At 44.0% G+C, this 20758-nt stretch overlaps 1 protein-coding gene across 1 annotated transcript; it reads left to right on the top strand.

Annotated features, from left to right (window-relative positions):
- Positions 1–1591: 1591 nt before the first annotated feature.
- zbtb16b (zinc finger and BTB domain containing 16b) lies at positions 1592–19400 on the top strand. Its single transcript, XM_026191534.2, has 7 exons — positions 1592–1732; positions 2859–4124; positions 7330–7427; positions 9796–9882; positions 16290–16460; positions 17569–17736; positions 18781–19400. Exons 2-7 carry the CDS (start codon positions 2950–2952, stop codon positions 19008–19010), a joined length of 1929 nt encoding a protein of 642 aa, XP_026047319.1. The 5' UTR covers positions 1592–1732; positions 2859–2949; the 3' UTR covers positions 19011–19400.
- Positions 19401–20758: the final 1358 nt, after the last annotated feature.

The raw sequence follows: 20758 nt of genomic DNA, 5'->3' as shown, positions 1-20758 counted from the left end.
TAGATGTTTCTGACCGCAGCCTTGATGGAGAGCCGAGGAGCAGAGGGCGATCACACCGAGCCGTGACGTCGGCCCGGCGATGATTTGCAGCCGGTAAAGTCAGCAACTAGCAGCCTTGTGGAGACAGGAAGTTAGACGGTGGGATCTTCAAAGTAAAACTGCAAGTACTCAGTGTAAAAGTGATTTTTATTTATTTTCTATAGAAAGATTTCATTATATTCATGCAGGGTTACGGAAATCACGTTGAGCGCCCTTTAGAGAGACCAAACCTCAACCTGCTGTCAAACTTATTTTAATCAAGCTGTGCGTACGACAAAGACACACCGTTTACTTCTCACCGTGTCTGAAGTAACCCATTTCTTTATTCATGCCACAAGCTGACATACTTTCATACTTACATTATTCCCAGTCCCGCTGGCCAATAAAAATTCAGTTCATTTAACCTGTAATCTACGTCATCTGCATTTGTATAAGCCACCAGCAGGGCCATTTAAAAGTTGCAGCTGGTCCAGGTGAATAAAATCATATGTTAATATATGGAATTTAGGAGGTATGCAGGGCCGTAAATAGAATGGCATTTCCAGCTCAAATGTATAGGAGTGTAGATATTTCTGAGACTTCCAAGGTAAAATCATACACAGTTAAATAGGCATTGGATGGATTTTTTTTTACCCCCATCTATCGTTGTCTCATATTTTACCTTTGAAAGAGAGAGATGCACAGGAAAAGCACAAAAGGATGGTAAAGGATTACTTAATCAAAACTCCTCAGTCAGATGCAAATTAGGAGCGCTGGGGAAACATGTTGCATATCTTAAAGCACTAAATCACCAGGATGCAACGGATTCAGTGGCCTAAACACAAGAGCATATTTGCAGGCCAGTTTTTCACTTCATTTACTGAAATACTAAAAACTAAAGTACACCGGTTTACAAGTTGGGTAACCTTGTAGCTGGCAAAAATGAAAAAGAAGCAAAGCCTCATAAGAATCGCATTCTTTCTTTGTCTTCAAATACAAAATGATATTCTCTACGTCTGTTCCAAAATATTTGCATTATCTACATAAAATACACAAGTGTAACCATTACTCTCTGTCTACCTTTGTTTCCACGTGAAGGCTTAGAGTTAAACCCAGTAATTTGTGTAAAATAGGCTACATCATTTAATACTGATCAAAATATGTTGATGTGTGTGTCAGTATTTAGGTGAATAAAATGCACAGAATATTTGTGAATAATCAAATCTAACTAAACTTTATAATTTCCTTCATGTAGTGCCGTTTTTCCAGGAGTGTCATTTTGCAACGATCTACAAAGACGTGAATACTGTAGTATCGTTATAACGATTTTGACTCACACTAAGTGCTTTCTGCACGCATTTCGATCACTTTGCCCCTCTTATTGTGATCATAGTGTTGGTTCTGGAAACAATTTAGTTCTTGAGTTAGTTACAGCATGTTGGAAACAATGTATTAACGCCACACAGTCAGTACGTTTGTAATTATAACCTGATAATAACAGTCAGTTGGATCAACAGTTATTAATCACATCGCTCAGGCCGTCGTTTTATTTTGAAAATTCTCCTCGGCAGTCTCGCTTTCCCCTGCTGGTTTGACTGTCGTGGCTGGGTGATGATTTGCTTACTTGGAGCAGGACTGAGTTTGGAGCGGGTACTGTGAAATGTGTAAGCATGATACTGCCTGGATAATCAGCGGAGGACATTAGGAGACGGAGGTAAGAACAGCTCTGACAGCCGCCACTCTTTATTCTTTCCACTGTTGATTTCTGTCAGGTGATTCAGCTCCGATGAACTACTTTTGAGACCTCCTCATCTTAATTATTAACACTGAACAATAATGTCAGCTTTGCGGCTCCTTGATATAATTTCGTTTCGCAGCAACCATGTGGAAATCCACTTAAGTTTAGTCCGCGCACTGCTTTAGGATTTTCCAAACTTGAATGAGCTCAGACTGTATCGCACACTGTTCACGCCACTGTGATGCACTCTGGACTATTTTAGACAAATTGGGTCTTTTATTTTCGAACCCGTCGCGTCCCCTTAAATGAAAAGCGCGCAGGGAGGCTTAATTTGTCGCAATGTGTTTGGATAATCAGGTGGATTTGTGCGTCTGCACCTGATGCGCTCTGATGTTGCGGTTAGTTGAGGATGCAGCCCGTCAGCATCACTCGAGGTGATGAGTGGTCCGACTACACAAAACATCAAACGGGGATTATTCAGACACTCATTCAGCCGTTTGGATGTATAGAAAAAATCCATGCATGCGCGGATTGCGCTTTATTTGCGTGCTTTGCCAGTTTGGTAACTTACTCAGGTTTTTCTTTTTCTTTTCTTTTCTTTCTTTCTTTTTTTTTAAGCAGAGCGCTTAATTGTAACACATCTAATCATGAACGTGCGCCGCCTAAATGAACTAATCAGCCCTTGAAGGGCTTTGTTAATAGCAGGCCTACCTGTTGAAGGAATGGATGAATGTGTGAGGAGCTTGATAAATTGAACCGTCACCTCTCAGTATGCAGACGTTATTACAGCGACGTGACCGCTCTCAGTGAAACCTCAGACTAATCACCTGCAGTGGAAACTGTTGCTTTGCGCTCATCGACCTGTTGTCTCCCTTTGGTATTTTTTAAATGCATGTAGGGTGCATCAAATAAAATAATTAAAGAAATCACATAGGGGGGTCGAGGGTTTGCTTTTCACTTTATATAATATTCATTAATATCATTTTAAGTTGCTTTTGACTGGTGTGTTCCCTGGAGTATAATCATCTGCCTTTTGCATCATACTGTACGTGAAATGGGCTCTAACAGTCTTCCATCTTCATTCCTCCACCCCAAAACGCAGACCTACAGCGAACTGAAAGCAAAGCAGGCAGGACAGCCACACCTCATGCGTGGGCTCAGCAAAGGTCCGAGTGGATAGGGGTCTGACAAACATGGGTGTTCTTCAACTCCACAATCCCACTCACTCCAGCACGCTCCTGCAGCGGGCTAATCAGATGCGTCTGACCGGCACCCTGTGTGATGTCATTATCACAGTGGATGGCCAAGAGTTTCCAGCGCACCGCACCGTCCTGGCCTGCACTAGCAAAATGTTCGAGATCTTGTTCCACCGCAGCAGCCTGCGCTACGCCCTGGACTTCCTGTCCCCCAAGACTTTCCAGCAGATCCTAGAGTACGCCTACACCGCCTCGCTCCAGGCCACAGCTGAGGACTTGGACGACTTGCTGTATGCTGCTGAGATTCTGGAGATCGAGTACCTGGAGGAGCAGTGCCTGAAGGTGCTGGAGACCATCCAGGCAGAGGAGAGTGAGGAAGTGGCGGTCAGGAATCACAGCTCCGGAGATCACAGTGACCATGGCCGGGCCAGGCACTGGAGGCAAATGCTGATGTCCAAGAAGCATTCCATACAGGATGGACCCAACCACACCAGTCCCACAGCTCTACACCACCTGGCACTGTACCACATGACTGAGAGGAGCTCTCCTGGCCCAGAGCCTGAGGCAGCTCCTGAATCGAGCCCCAAGCAGGACACAGTGGTAGACATGGAGAACTCCCAGAAGGCTCAGCATAGCGGTGTAGAGATAGCCCAGGATTCATCCCACGAACCTCCCAGAAGTATAAAATTAGAGCGCATGCAGGTGGATGATGCCAACAGCTATGAGGGCAGATCCTCCAGTGCAGGGGAGGGAAGCTGCATCTCAGACCAGCCTAGAGACGAAGACCCGGGGACGCCCCTGAGAGGTAGCGTCATCACCAGTGCTCGAGAGCTGCACACAGGCCCCGAGGATGGAGGACAAATGGCAGGAAACACTCTTGACTGTTTTCCCGGGATCTCTGAGAAACACCTGGCTTCCATATACTCTGTGCCATCCAACCACACAGGGGAGGGCATGCCAGTGTCTGTTTCTGTGGCCCCAACCCTGGGTGTGCCACTAGACCCGAGAACCTACAGTGGACTGCTGCACCAAGGGTTGCTGCACAGGGAGCTCCTGAGCAGGCTTGGCCAGTTTGCAGCAGGGATGAGGCACGAGGCCCCAGCTCAAGGCCAGCAGTGTTGTGGCGAATGTGGGCTCCAGCTGCACAGCCGGCAGGCTGCGGAGCAGCACAGGTAACATGCACAAAACAACCATTAACACTAATTTGTGCTGTTTATTTTTAATCTGGCTTGTTTTAACTAATGCAAAATGAAATAATATACTTTAAAAACGCCAGGCTCAATAGCTAATAATCACAAAATATTTTGTTGTATTTTGTGCTGAAGAAACACTGCTACACTCTCCTGCAGCTCAACATTTTCACTGACAGTTGTGCGTTACCTTTAATAAAAGATGGAGGAGACGGGCGTGCAGGTGGATCTGTGCTTATTGTGATAATGAATGATTATGCTAGACACGTGTCTCTTAAATTTAACCTTTTCTACGTCTTCGAGATTTTCCCCCTCTCTCAGTGAATATAATGCGAGTCAAAAGCTTGAAACAGCATCTGAGAATTTGTTCATTTATTCTCAGGGACACCTGCGCTCGTGTCTTAACAGTGAGACGTGTCGGCAACTTTTGAATCGAGTCTCTGTGAGGGGTTTGATATAAAGAGGCCTTGGTGTCGCAAAATGCTGTCATTTACAAAGCCTCATTTTCTAAATTCTGTTTGATTATCTGTGCAGAAGTGCGCTTCACACAACAGTCTGTCTCCCAGGCTATTTGATATGCATTCCTTTGCATCAGCAGACAGGATCCTCTCAGCAGGGGCCGGGCTGGACGCTTCAGCAACATGATGGATAACTTCTGCTTCACGACTCGGCTCTGTTGTTTTGTTGTTGTTGTTTTTTTATTGTTCTTGTTTATTTTTACCCTACTTATTAGCTTGTCCTTTTGTCATTGTACACAAAAAATTAACCAGATCGATGACAGCTCTCATTAACTTGATTGCAGATGTTTCCAATTGTGCGAGCTCGTCAGCGTTTGACTCATCATCAGTCGGTAGAAACAAGACAGTTTGCAGTCCTAATGTGCAGCTAACCCATGATTAGGATCGCAGTGTTTCCCTGTTCATGCCTGTGGCTGACATTTCAGCCTCACTCCAGAACTCTGTTGAAACAATGCATCCTGTGGGATATTTAGTGATGCGCACAGCTTACTCACGGAGACAGGCTCATGTCCGCAGGTTCAAGGAGCTGCGGTGGTGGCACTGCTTGAGGATGTAATGAAGTTGCTGTAGGTCTGTAACCAGGTCACTGAGCATACACCTGGCCTGCAGATTGACATTTTCTGGTGTTGTTCAGGAGGCATCTCCTGGCACAGTTTTAGTATGAAACACTTCAGAAAAAGAAATCCATTTGGTTTGAATGATTAAAATAAGAAATTGGGAAATATATACCATTTTTTTTAAAAAAATCAGCAGCCTTGAGGCTGAAATTATAAAATGAACAGTTCAGTGTTCCACTAACTTTTCAAGGTTACTAAACAGCCGCTAAAATCAAATTAAAAGCCTGTTTTGCATGTTTGAGGACAGCTCCTCTTTTCAATATTCCAAAATTAATTAACTTCAAATAATTTATCGGTTTTGTTTCAATGACAGTGAAATGAGGGCAGGAAGACGTGGAATGAATTCAAAATCAAACGCAACCGTTGTTCGCAGCTGGACTCCGACTTTAAAACATTATGATTACACGGTCAGTGCCTTTAACCCCCGTCCCCACTCCCAGACCAGCAGGACACAAAGTCCACCCCGTTCATTGCATTTGGAGCCCAACAGTTAATTATTCTTTTAGGGCAGAAGCTGATATTGACATTTAACCATATATGGTATGATTTAAAACATAACGAATAAAGTAAAAAGTCACAAAATCAAATTTTTTTGGTCTTCCAAGTATTTCAAACAGTGTCAAACAAAGGAAGAGACCAGTCGGTGACTCGTAGCAGTGACAGCTGAAAAAGCTAATAGTGATGCGAAGTGGGCGGGTGCCAAGCTAAAGCGAGTTCAGCTTTGAAGCGAGTGATTAAAGTGACGACCAGTGGGAATGCAGAACGCTGATGATTGGCATATGCAGACGTGCAGGAGCCACACAGAAAAATGGGACTGCTGTGGAAGGCCACGCCAATAAGCTTTTAAAGAGATTCTCGTGTGGCCCCTTGGGAAAATTAATTACCCACCTCTGTAATTAAGGGGTCATCTATGCAACTAAATGACAAAAATGTCAGCTACATATTGATGCACGGTGAGTGAAGTTAGTTTAAGTTAGTTTCAAATGCGATTGGAACTTAATAGTAATATTATGCTTCTTATTATAAATGCAGAATGCCAGTTATATTGAATAGGAAAATATTTTTCTAGTAATGTACTTCTCTCTATTTAATATGAAAACCACTGATGCTACTCTGCAACATGTGCTGCAGACCTCGCTGTAAGCAATCGTATTGGACACTATTTCTAAACTACCTCAAACATCTTTTTTTAAGCATATTAACAAATATTAGGAAGCATCTGCCAAAAATCAAAGACTGTAACATAACTGCATATATCGCCGACTGCTTGACCACCAGGATGTCCTAAATAAAACCTAATCTAGTATAGTATAAGAATCTAGTATGAACAGAAGCTGGTCAAATTTGAAACTGGGCCTGCAGCTCTAAAAGGATTCCTTTTTGTTCCCGACGGCGTTAATGTTGATTTCATCTAAATTAAATGACATCTTAAGTCTCATTTATTATGACCACAGTGTGTGTTTAACCACAGATTTTTTAGGCCATTTGCTCTGTTGGCGGGGTGATCCAAGGATAACAGTACAGATGCCTTGCATGCTTGGATGTGTGTGATATGATATGATAGGTTTTGCTGCCGGCGGAGCTTCAGCGAATCATCTTCTTTTCTCCTTTTCATTGCAGTTACAGGAGGAGTGTATGCGTGTGCATATTATGTCGGGATGCGAGTTTGCTTGCATGTGCTGTCTGTGTGTGTGCGCGCGCTAGTCTGAGTGGGTTTGCGTGTGTGCCCAGTGTCTTGCAGTGCTGGCGGGTGGAGGCACGCGTATGTTTGCGCTCTGAAATTAGCCAGATATCCTATTGTCTGTGTTCTTTTAGCGTTCATGCGTTGTGATTCACAACTCCAAGGGCCTCTTACGCTAATGATGCCGCATTCAGCGAGGGATTCTTGCCGGAATTAAAACATGCTCCTCTTGTTACAATGATGCTTCTAGGTTTGGGAGACCTTAATAAAAGTGTCTCGAATCTGCGGCTTTTTTGCTTTATCAAAAGTGCAGTCTCGCTCCGTTTCTTGAATCCGTTAACACGCTCACATTAGTGTTTGTCTTTCCACAGGAGGCTCCATAATGAGGAGAAGGGCAATGGCTGTGAATACTGTGGCAAACACTTCCAGGACAGCATGCGGCTCAGGATGCACATGCTGTCTCACACAGGTACTTAGTAACTCTCACACTCTCATCTCAGAGCATTCAGAGCTGATCAACCCTCTTGATACAGTAGTGCAGCTTTTCAAATGCACCTGTTCATGCTACGACCCCCCCTCCACCCCTACCCATGCCGGTTAGTGCTGCTCCGAATACTTGGATCATGCTTTCTTTTCCATGCTTAGGTCTATGCGCGTCTCCCTCCCTCTCTTCTCTCCGTCTCCCTCTCTAGTCTCTCTCAGTTTGAATCGTTTCTGTGTTTTTTCGGAGACTCTGGCAGCTCGCCAGCTCTGCCCCTTCTGAGTGATGACATCATCAGCTGCCGGCAGGCCTGGGTGTTCTGCCAGTGTTCCGAAGCGTGTGTGATGGCTCGCTCGCAGATGTGTGTCCAGGAACACACTGTACCCAAATGCAGACTTAATCAGACCTGACTGCTCTCCCAGCTACTTTATCCAAAATAGAGAGAGAGGAGGGGCGGGTAGTTTGGGGGGGGGGGGGGGGGGGGGTAGAGATCAGGGACTAAAAATGAAACTAAAACAGAAACCTCAGTTGGATTATGTGTACAGACAAGGCAAAGTCCCTGTCCTCTCCGCCTTCTCTATGAGGATTGTTTTGGAATGACATCCTGCTGACGGATGAGAGAAAGAATCTGCTTCTTTAAACTTCACCTGATCCCCCTCCCTTTTTCTGTTCCTCCTCTTTTATACCCTCTGGATAACCCTAAACACACATATTGTCTTGCATTACCCCGACCACCACAACGCGCTTTGATTTTCAATTCGCAGCGACATCCGTAACAGCAGCACCTTTAACCTAATTTGAATTTTTTGCATAAACTCTCCCCATCCCAATGTGTCAACCTATAATACTACAGAAAAAAAAAAGAGAGAGAGAGATGTGGATCTCATTTCTTTGTCACTGTGTATTTCGGTATAGCAGCCTTAGATCCCGCTGGTTGCTAAGGAGCGAGTGCTCCACTGCTCTAATGGGCTGATTTGGTATTCAGCTCGATGCTGGCTCTTATTTTGGTATGCCAGACAAAGTGTTTTGATGGAGGACGATTGCAGCCGCGTCTGGAGACAGTTTGATGGTTTATGGATGAGAGCACACTCCGTGCCTTTGACTGCACAAGACAATGCACTATGTTCTCTTCTTCCCTTATCACACAATCTCACACAACACAACACACCACACTGGACAGCGTCACACAACATCAGGATCGCAAATTCTGCTTTAGTGTTACTACTAAACAACACTACTCTCAAGCAAGTTTTATTTTTACGCCGTGTAACAAAACGCACTATTCCAAAACAGTAACAGTTTGTTTTCAAAAATTGTTGTTTTTAGAAATGAACAGATTGGGGCTCTCTCTCTTTTTTTTGTTGGTTCTTTTTTTTTGGTATTTGTGTGCAGCACTGGGAACAGTGGCAGAGTGTCTCTGTATAGTGGCATCGTAAGAGTTGAAAGAGGACCACATTTAGGCTGTAGCGCTCAGAGTTCCCAAAGCTTGTGGGTGTTTTAATGAGTCATTTTAACTTCATTTAAAGCCAGCTGAGCAGAAAATAGATCAGTGAATGAGCCCTGGGCCAGTATGGATCTGCAACCGATTTACATCTCTGTGAGAGCCAACCCACATCCAAACAGCTGTGTGTGAGAGAAAGAGAAAGAGCGAGCGTGTGCGCGTGTGCGTATGCGTATGTGCATATCTGTCTTATTTGTCTGTCTGTGCAGGTGTGAGGTGAGTGCAGAACAAGGATTGAACGTTTCTGCTGGCAGCGTGCATACTTGTCTCTCTCATGTCTTCATCAGAACAGACAAGGGCATTCCAAAGGTGAACTGGGAACTGTAGTTACAGTGTATGCAGTGGGATTCGGGGTGTTGACTCTGAAGTGTTTTTTTTGATAAAGGGATGTGCCGCAGGCGGGAAGCGTCTGCTGTAGAGAGAACACCCAGTCCTTCTGTGGCCTCTCAGGCATACAGTCTGCTCACTGTTCAGAGACTGATAACAGGGCACGGTAAATAAAACTCTTCAGCTCTGCTCTTTTTTTTCCTTTTTCTTTTTTCGAGAAGAAGGACCATTGCACCCTGTCTGGTGCTTTTGTTTGTCCCCAGTTGTGTTTTTACGGCGCTTTCCACTGCTCCATTGTACTCTGCACATTTGCTTCCTTGTGTTAACACCTGAAAAGCACAAGTGTGTGACAAACAAGGCTCTTTGCTGACTTTTCAAACAGCATCTCTTTGTCCCCCCCCCTCTCGTTGCTTTTCTCCACAGTCCTCTTTAAATGTGAAATTAACTGACTTAAGCTGCAATTACAAACACATGTTTGTGTTCAGGTCTGATCAAAACACACTCTTTTGAATTTGATTTTGTCTACAGCTCCTGCAGAGGCGCTCGTGTGTGATCAGTGCGGAGCGACATTCTCCTCAGAGGACGCTCTGGAAGCCCACAGGCAAACACACACAGGTACTTTACAAACATGTGTGCATGCTTTCTCAACGTGCACGCACGCACACACACACAATGTTTAACCTGGACAGCATGCACTGAGCTGTTGAGTAAGCCGTGACTACGGGACTCGTGATCATGGTCTAAACTGGCTTGTCATGCTGGCTGGGTTAAACTGTTCCTGTCATGATGCTCCATAATTTATCAACAGGGAGGTGGGAGGCCCTCTCACATATCACCCACTAATATCTCCTGGCATCCAGGCCCACTGCATGCCACTTTGCCACAGCAGTAGCTTTACAGCACCAGCATTACAGTTTCACAGACATACTATCCTCACCTCCCTCATGACAGCGGCTGTGAAATTATTTACCTCACGCCCACACACTCAACAGCAGGCCAGACACCTTTTTGTGATTTTTCAGTGATCTCAAACCAGGCAAAATGTTTGCATTACATACTCTTCTTGTTCAGCAAGTGTCTGGCATTAACATTTGGCACCAAGATGAGTCAAAGTATTTTTTTAAATAGTTATATTTCTGGATGACTGGCTGCACAAACCTGGATGGTGATTTGCAATCTGGACTCTCGTAGTTTGGAAAAACATGCCCGGGGAGCTGAAGTCGTTATCAACGTTAGAAAGTGCCTCACAGAGGGGGGAAAAAAGGAAAAAGGAGGAGATAAAAATGACAAACAACACAAGTGTCCAACTGATTAAATAAAATGCACTAAAAATCAAGCGAGAGATAAACCAGATGTTGTCTAAGTGCAGTACTTTTCTTAGTAAGTTGGTATTTTTCTGTTTGATTAAGACATTTCTAAAAGGTTTATCGGTTGTCTGTAATGAATGCATCATTTTTTCCATCTGCCTAAATTCGAGTTTATTGCCCAACAGTTTTGTTGTCAGATGGCACATACATGTATCCCTGACAGTGTCCGAATCCACACCTTTTCTGCTACTGTCAGAGAAAGGTGATAACCCTCTCAGGAGCACTGGCACGTAACTGTAACTCCAGGTGGCACACACAGTATGAATAGTTAATGGATGTGGACATGGAGGGGTGTTAACGATGCCCAGAAGTTTCTACCCTCATCTCCCTGAGTTGTAAACATCCAGAGCTCGGTTTCAGCTTGGCACTGTATCCAGAGCAGGGTGCAGGAGGGCATTACTCTCTTATTTTGTCATGATCTCAGCTTGGTCCGCTGTGACGCATGACCCTTTTTACTGACTCTTATTGTGGCATTCGTCATGAGCTACAGGTAATTCAATCAGTTGTGCCGAGGTTATGCAAGGAAATTTTCCAAATCACTGCAGAGACTCGCATTTTCCAAATCACCTGGTTTTTATTTCTTGTTCTTCTAAAAAAAAAACACCAAAACAAAACAAAAAAAGATAGAGACACAGTGCCGAGCGTGCAGCTTCTGCTTTAATTTGCCATGTGGCATAACCAGTTAGCCAAATGAGTTTCCCCTTAGCAGATTAACACTTGTCAGACCTCAGCAGCTGCAGCACTGCCGTCCACCTCTTCTCCAGAGGGGAAATAATTCTGCTCTTGGGAGACCTTACTCTGTGGCAATTTGGCTGATTTGGCCGCAAGACTAGTTTACAGTGAAAGTCTTTAGCCACTTTTATATGTCAGAGGTTAATGGCTCTGTGTTGCTGAAGTTAGAGATCAAAGAGAGCAGGGGGTTTGGTGGAGAGGGTTAGGGGTGGGTTGAACTGTGAGAAGGGAAGGGGGTAGGGGGTATGTGAGGACTTCCTGAGGGCAGGAGGATTGCTGCTGGTGTTGGATGCCAGGACACGGAGGAAAACAACATCATGTGCTGCTGTTTACTCCTCACCACAGCACTGTCATAGTCTCCTCTGACCTACTTGTCAGTGCCCAAAATAAAAGAATGGATCTGTCTCCGAATTGCTCTCACAACAAAGGGGTTTGTTTCATCATGGCAAGTAAGGGCTCTGGGGCACCTAGCTTTCCATTTTGGAAAACCCAAGACTCATAGCTTATCTCCACCATGCACAGAAATCGACTGTATGTGCTTCAAACTGTGCTGGCTGACCATTTTGCCACCTTGCCTTGCCTACAGAAAAAAGGCCATAAGAGTGCTGTCTTTGTGTACTCACAGCAGCTGCACTGTTTCCACACATTACAGGCTGCTTCATCAAGTGAATAATATTACCTTCTGTCCAAACCCTAATTAAACAGTCCTGTAGTCTGTTCAGATACAGCCCAGGCTTTCTAATGCATCCCTCTTAATGCAGACCTTTTAGCTCGCCTAATTGCGTGTCCGTCATCATACTGCACCCTCCTGTTAATACTCAGTTGTAATTCGCATAAGCCTTAAACTGAACTGAACTGCGCTCTGTTTGGCCATTATGACCGCCCCCCCCCCCCCCCCGTATTTATTTTCCCTGACTGTTACCACACACACGCACACAAACACGCCCCGAGCTGCCCTGCCATTTCATGTAAAGTGAAATACAGTAGCTATAGAAAATATAGCAAATGTTCTAGGAACAGAGGCGAATGAATCAGTGTGTGGCCTCAATGAACCGGTCCGTGGAATGGTGGTTAAACACGAGCAACGTATCTCATGTTGCATTAATTATTGAGTCGGTTGTTCCTCACTCGGGTAGATTAGCAGTCTACTGATGAGGGCCCGGGGTTGTTTAAGGTACTGTACTGTTGCTCTGCATGGAGCTGTCCGCATGAACACGTACAGTAGCCTGAACGCACGGGGTCATGTGAGGTCCAGCACATAGCACGTAGCCCGCCTGGCTGTGTATGTTTAACAGGGTGATAGCAGTGTGCCGGCAGACGGCGAGCAGGGCCCGAGGACGTAGCTGAAAGTGCCTTTACGCTGCATACTAGTAGTCGCGAACAGCATTGGTGTTAATATTGTAAACTGTGAAAGCCGCTGTTGTTTTGATAGCAGCAGGTGATTTGTTCAGCTCTGACTCGGCCGTCATTCACAATTTGCCGAAACAAATGCCTTAATGGATCGAATTCTGAAAGCGTCTATTAAAACAATGCCAGTTATTTGTGACCGATGCTGTTAAAATGAAGTCTACGGCATATTTCAGCAAACACAGAAAGGACATTTTTCACGGTTCGACCAGTGTAATCTGTCGGCTCAGGACACTGAAGTTAAGATTAACACAGAAGAAATTATACAGCTTTGCGGTCATCACTGATACAATCTCTTGTCCAATTTGCCGTGGGTTTACTCCCAGAATCTCAGGGTGGGAAAACTTTTGTTTGCTGCTTGAAAAGAAACAGGCTGCGCTTATTTGTGAATGAAGGGATTAGCTTGAACACTTCACCCCAACAAGGACCATGATCCTATCTGGTTGCCTAGACACATGGTTTTGTTTCTTAGGCAGCGTGAGAGCCTGGCTGGCTCCCACCTCAGTTGGACTGAATAAGTGGCAGATGCATGAAGGCAGACTATGTTAAATCACACGAGCATACACATCGGCTTCATGGAGATATGCTGAAATCGCATAACAACCCCAAACTGTCCTCAATTACTAACCTAATTGTGCATTAGATGAGCAGCTTAGTCGCATAACGCACACACTAAATGTTTAGATTTTCTGCCTCGTAGCAGAATTGCTTAAAAGTAAATCATTATTCCCACTGTTAAAGCTCCCGCCCACTAAACACAATGCTCAGTCAACGCTCCAGCCTTTGAGAAATGCTATTGATTACGTGGTCTTTAGCCTATTGAGGGCCATAGGTCAGGGGGTCATCCTGTGCCTTAAAGCCTAAAGTCCAAACCCATTGTCTGGTTAAGGGTGAGAAAGCAGGGGGCAGTGACGGCCAACTTTAGGGCTTATTCTCTCATAAAGAATCTCCCCAGCATTTATTACCAAAGCTTACTGGAAAACTCCACGACCGCAAAACCTTTTTCGTTTCAAAAGTTAACAGAGCGCAGTGAGGCGAAATGCCACCGCTAACGCATACAAACACTTCCTCGCCTCCAAAGGTTTTTGTTTACACTTCAAGACATTATTTGGTATTTTTATTTTCAGCGTCGCTTGCGCAGAATAAAACCGAAAACGACTGCTGAGCTGTTGTCACTGCGTGTCATCCCGAGATCAAGGGTTGAGATTCTTGTGACAGAAGAGTTGTCATATTCCTTTTCTCAAGTTTCAGCATTGTCAGTGACAGAAAGATCAGGATGTACATCTGTGAGTGTCTGCGAGTGTGTCGGGGAGTCACGGTTTACCTCCACAGAGAAACTAGGATGTAAAACTTCTAGAGCAGACAGGGGAGGGAAAAAAAGGAAAATATGCAAGCTGCACCGAAACAGGCGTTTAAAATATATGACGGTTAATAACGAGAGAGTAGAGGGAGGATAATTAAAGTAGCTTTGAAGTATCTACAAGGTGGATAATATGCTGCTCGGTTGGTTGAGGGCTCTGCTCTGCCTGCAGCTACAGTAACGTGGACACATTGGAACAGAAAGCGCTCCCCCTGCTGGTTGAAAGAATTTACTGCTAGCTGGTTAAAGTGGAGGAAGGCTTCACATCTCGGGGTCATTCAGAGACTGCATTTTCTGCTTCTTAAGTGTTTTTAACCATTTTCGATAGATCATTATCCAGACTATACTGTTACACAGCGTAGAGCAAAAGCAGCATTCGTTAGGTATGACTCAGAAAGAAAGTGAAGCTGGTTAGCCAGTGAAAGGATTTCCTGTATGGTCAGCGAATAAGGGGAGTGGGGAGGGCGCAGGGGCATTGAGACTGGAGGGTCTTTTGTCAACAACTAAAATATTGTGATCCATGTGTGAGAAAGGGCCTTGGTCATTAGGCGACAACATAAAGACAGGGATTGTACGAGTTGCATGAGGAGCCTATGACTAATGGGCTTGGTCAATGAGGGCCTGAACCTCATTGTGTGCCCTTTGTGGAAAAGAGCACAGGCTAAAGCCTCTGAACAGGTGCAGCTCATTCCATCAGACCGGCTCCCGGCAGGACGTTTAAGATCGGGGAATGCATTTCATCCCGTCTTATTCCCGTTAATGATTATGAACGATCGCTTTTATTAAGTTTTGTTTTGGGGTGAAATTTCAGAAGATTTGAGAGAAAAAACAAAACAAAACAGGAAGCTGAGGCTTTCTTTATTTAAGCTAAACTGCAGTCATCCATGAAATGTTAAAGTGTCTTTCATTGTTTGAGCAAACTGTGATGCGCGGATGAGCAAACAATACTCAGCCAACGTTTTTGATTTATCCCTGAAAAAATGTGAATATGCTTGATTTGTTTCTTTTTCTTTCTCCTTTGAACAGGCTTGTCTTTAACTTGATTGAACCTAAAGCAAGTGTCTGACACTCTTCCCTCTTAGTATGAGTGTGCTGTATCCCTTTCCCTGCGTTAATTCCAATTTAATTGCCAGTTGCCTCAAGGCACTTCAATAACAGTAACAAATGATTTGATTTAGTGGACCTCATCAGACTGCATTTTAAATGCGACACAGCAACCCCACTTGAATTCCAATGAAGTGCTGGCACAGTCCTCTGTTTACTAATGATCCTCCGCTGGAGATGTCTGATTGAATCTGAGTCAGGAGCAATGGGACCTGCTAGCATTGTAAATGATCTGCAACCTGTGCAGACAGAGAAATAAGGACCTCATAATCTCACATTAAAGCCTCACTCTCCAGGACATGCACATTATGTCCGATGCCACTGATTAACCAGTCCCTCACCGGTGCACATATGAATTTTGCATCAGTGTGAATGTCACAGTGGAGCGTGCTGGCGTACACATCCTGTAGATCAAATGTTGACTGTATGACAGCCAATGGATCTTCTTCACATAGCCATTTTGACTTAAACTAGCCTGCCAGCGACTCCCTATCTGTATTCCTCTCCACACTCTGTGCAACAGGAAAGCAGCCCCAAAGAGATGCCAGGTCACACACAGGATTAAACTGGATTGTGTTTTTTCCTGCAGTCCTGCCTTTAATGGCTTGATATCACTACTTAACATTCTGCACAGAGCGCATAGTGTAGGCATCATTTAGGGTGGAGCTACTATCAGCTGCTCTTTGAGCACAGAGACAGAGGACTTCACAGGCTGTAGCTGACTCCTGATGGGGAATGAAGAGAATAATTACACATCTAACACACCAGGAAGGAGCCATTGATTGTGTGATTGGCATGCTCTGCATTGTGTGGGAAATTCTTAAAGAAAACAATGACTTTCATGGTTTAAAATAGAACGTATAAAGACTCACAGCTGAAAGTGCCTCTGGGCTTTTAGGGGAGTTAGTTTAGGTAGAGGCACTTGCTCTTTGAAAGAAGCTTTTCCCTCAGAGGACTCACACAAAGTTGAAGTGACCCAGTTTCCCCACTTAAGGCCCTGTCTGTGTATGGTACTGAAATAACTGTGCGTCTGTGTCTTGCGCGTTCTCCAGGGACTGACATGGCGGTGTTCTGTCTGCTGTGTGCAAAGCGCTTCCAGACCCAGAAGGCCCTGCAGCAGCACATGGAGGCCCATGCAGGCATGCACAGCTACATCTGTAGCCACTGCGAGCGCCCCTTTCCAAGCCACACTACCCTCAAAAGGCACTTGCGCTCACACACGGGTAAGAGACGGATCATTTGTACCATCCTCATTATTCACAGTGTCAGCTGCAGTCATAAAACGCGAACATGTCGGTGTCAGGCACATGCATACGTTAAGGAGGAGACGAGAGACAGCTGTATTTATTTTGGTATATGGGTTAATTTCCTGGGGTTATTGGCTTTAAGGTTTTAGTCAATTTGCATGCATCCTCTCCCACCCTCCTTCCTTCTCTATAAGATGACTCACCTCGGCGATGACAGCACTGTACCGTTATGGCCGGTGCATATTTTGGGCAATTTCATCCTGTTTATATTTTGGGTTCTTAGACAGCCTTCGGGCCTCTGCAATTCACGGCTGTCAGTTCTAGTGCGGTTCACCCAAAATGATAGAGGAAACCCAAATAAATATTGAAGGAAAAGCAAATGGAAATGACTTGTCTGTGTGTTCTACCAAGGGTGAGTCTTAGTGCCGCAGGAGACGGAGAGATATTTACTGAAAAGATGTCCCCCTTTCTTCTTTTACCTTAAATAACACTCCCAGCTGTCAGGACGGCTTGATGTCTAGACAGGAGAAATACATAATTGATGTGAAGAGACAGAAGTGAAGGGAGTTTTGGCCATGGCAGCGTATCTTGTTTGTATGCCATTCTGCTTGGAAGTAACATTTTGTAAATGTCATCTGCTCCACAGTGGGGTGGGGGATTGGGGAGAATCGGCCTGTAATGAGGAGAGCAATGTATCCTCTGACTTGGCTGTTGCTGTGGACACTGAGATAATGAGGCACATAGGTCATTGGAGATGAGTCAAACCCTCAGCCTAGGAGAGAAATAGATTAACTACAGTATAGAGAACAGAGCAGCACATGCCTGGAGGACTTTTATTAGCTATTAGCCGACAGCCAAGAGGAGTGTCCTCATGTCATAACATTAGCAACGTCTGAAAGAACATCATTTCCCATGTTTGCTATGCACGTGCGGAAAGGCCTCTGTGACTATTTGACCTATGCAGCTACATATGCGGCGTGCCGTGTCGAGCCAAGGATAAAGTTAGCCTTTAATGCTTCTCACGATAATGGGCTGTGTTGGTGTTGCGGCTGCTGCTGCTGCTGTGACACGATTGTGCTTTCAGGCGATCACCCGTTTGAGTGTGAATTCTGCGGGAGCTGTTTCAGAGATGACGGCACGCTGAGGGGCCATAAACGCATCCACACGGGAGAGAAGCCTTACGAGTGCAACGGCTGCGGGAAGAGGTTCAGCCTGAAACACCAGCTAGAGACACATTACCGCGTACACACAGGTAAGAGCGCGCGCTCGAAAAAAGTCCTTCAGGTGGATCCAGGGAAAAGTCCAACAATCGCCTGTATTATCGGCACACCAAAACTCTCTTATTAGACATGGATACACCGCAGTGTTGCACTTGGTATTACAGTGACCACGGCCAACATTTTCATTTAATGGCACATTTACAATGCTGCTGCTGCCGTTTGTATAATTCAATGTGTATAAATCGTCCCCCACAAAAGCAGTATTTTACTCCTTTATGAGTCACGCTTACTAAAATCTACAGTGCCCTGCTATCTTTATGCTGGAAAATCACTTTAAAGACTCTTCAGTGGGAATGCCTGCCATAGAAAGGGCAGGAACGTATTGATTTAGACTAATGCATTTAAGGTTTTGGCCTTAGAAAAAGACAGAAATAAATAAAACACAGCATTTCTTCTACAGCTAACAGTGTGCTCTGTCAAAATTTCAACTTTTTTTTTTTTAGGAAGGAAATAAGTTTAATCATTAGTTATCTTGTACTTTAAGGAATGGCCATAGTGAGGCTTTTTATTTTTACGTGATTTTATATTAATCACATAAATTAATCACGTCCCTCTTTTAAGACAGGGAGGAAATTTCTTTTGGATGCTGACAGACTCATTTTAAAACCTTTAAAGCCAATTGTATCATATTTAATACGTGAGTTTTGAGAGTTTTGAGTACTAGATTATCAGTAAGTTTTTTTCCTTCACCCATTTTTAAGCAACAAATTACAAAAAATACCAGATGTAGCAAATATGATACAAATTAAAACTAATATATGCAAATTAATATTTAATTTCTTTTAAAAAAAAATTATCAGAAGGTTTAATAACGAATTCATTAAAAAAAAGAAAGATATTGCCAGTATTATTTCATGGCTCAGGGTTTGAAATGTTAATATCAAATTCAGGTCTAACCCTAGAGCACCGACATACAAACACACCTCTGAAAGTGCAGCGGCTTAAACTAGGAGGCGAGTCCCGTCTCATCTGGCTGCAGGTCTACAAGGTTAATGCCGTATTGTTGAATTTTTCAGGTGAGAAGCCATTTGAGTGTAAGCTCTGTCACCAACGGTCAAGAGACTACTCGGCTATGATCAAGCACCTGCGCACTCACAACGGAGCGTCTCCGTACCAGTGCACCATCTGCCAGGACTTCTGCCCCAGCCTGGCTGCCATGCAGAAGCACATGAAGGGCCACAAACCCGAGGAGGTGCCGGCGGATTGGAGGATAGAAAAGACTTACCTGTATGTCTGTTACGTCTGAGCAGGACTTGGACTCCAAGCACAGTCTGACTGGCACACACACTCACACACACACGGTCACTGTTGGATGAAAACCTGTGTTGCTGGTTTGAAATGTTTCTGTAAGGGTTTTTGAAAGAGTCTGAATTCTTGTTGGGTGAACTGGGAAGTGTATTACGGAGAGATGTCACTCAAAGAGATACTGAGTTGGTTTTACTTGTTTTTTCCCGACAATTAGACGTGCAAGCACGAAAACAGATGGGCGTACACGTCAGGGCTGCAACCAATGTTCATCATCAGTCAGGTTATTTTTACTCTAAAAGGGAAAAAAAAAGGGCAGAAGAAGTCACATTTTGTTGACAAGCTGAATTCTTTAAAGATATTTGCCCAAAAAAGTCCAATAAATATTGCAGGATTAATCGATTATCACATTTTTGACAGTTTCCTGATGACTTAACCGTTTTAGCCCTGACGTGCACAAACATAGACACACACCGTCTCCCTCGCACACAAGTTTTGATAATCACTGTATCTCTAATGGATCCACTGTGGTTAAAATCAATGCCACAATGGCTGTGACTGCTGACCTGTATGTGTAGCAGGAGCATTTTGACTGATTGCTAAACCATCAGACAACCCGAGTTATCGTCTATGATTTGCAGTAGATGTTGAAATAATTCCACGAAGGCTTGATTGGCTGAACTTTGCAACATTTTCTCTCCTAATTTCCTGTGACTGCTTTGGGTTTTTTTGTTTTTTCTCCTGCTGTTGGATTTTTATTTGAGTTGTTTATTTTCTGCATGTTTTACTTGAATGGCTGCCACGTTTTGACCTCATAAGCTTGATCTCTTTAATTGCCTTGTCTTTCTTGCAGTGGGTGTTATTGTTTCAGGTGGGTGGGGTAGCTGGCTCACAATTTGAGTTTCTCTTGTAATAAGGTTGTGCTATTTATACGTTGTTTATTTGTTACCAAATATGCGCTGGTTTTCATCAGACGGTCCGTCTCTCTTGGGATGATTTCTAGTAGAGCGAGCTCTACCTCTCCTCGCTTTTCACTGTTTTAAATCCACTGCAAATTATTCATCCATCAGCCGTTTTCAGTTTGTTTGGGTTTTTTTTTTAGAATTCATCATAAATTACATGGTCAAAAAGTGTGTAAAAAATGCCTCAACACGGCTTTCTGTGTAGTTTTTTTTTATTAAAAAAAAATCCTTTAAGGAACAGTTTATCCAAAAATCAAATGTAGGTAGGTTTTCCTCTGGTCTGTAGTGCTTTATTCATCTGGTGCAAGTCGCCCAGTTTTTATAGAGATGCTTGTCTTCTCTTGATTATGATGGAATCAAATGGTACAGAGACTGACCCGCTTACTTTAAAAGAAACAAAACCCCAAAACTCTGTTGTGAGCAATTTCATGTAGGGACTATTTACTCTGTAGTTTCTGTAATCGCTAACCAAAAGAAGCCTGCAGGTAGCTAACATTACAGCTCAGCCACAAGCACGAGCCTTTTGTGATGCCGTCTGATACAACTGCCGTGTGGAATAGTTGATATATGAAAAAACTGAGCTTTTTGTGTTTTGGTTGATTTTTTTTATTTGCATATTGAGATAATGATTTCTATTTACTTTGATGAATTTCAAGAGAAGGACGACATCTCCAAGCAGCGCTGTCTTCTCAAACTGGGCGGCTCGCGCTAAAACTAAACAAACGAGTGGCACTAACAGCCAAAAAATCTGATTTTTTGTTGTGAACTGTCCCTTAAACTATATATA

Source organism: Astatotilapia calliptera, chromosome 14 (genome assembly GCF_964374335.1).
Source record: "Astatotilapia calliptera chromosome 14, fAstCal68.1, whole genome shotgun sequence".
Lineage (NCBI taxonomy): Eukaryota > Metazoa > Chordata > Actinopteri > Cichliformes > Cichlidae > Astatotilapia > Astatotilapia calliptera.
Note: the sequence above shows the minus strand (reverse complement) of the source record. Positions and strands in the feature narration are given on the sequence as shown.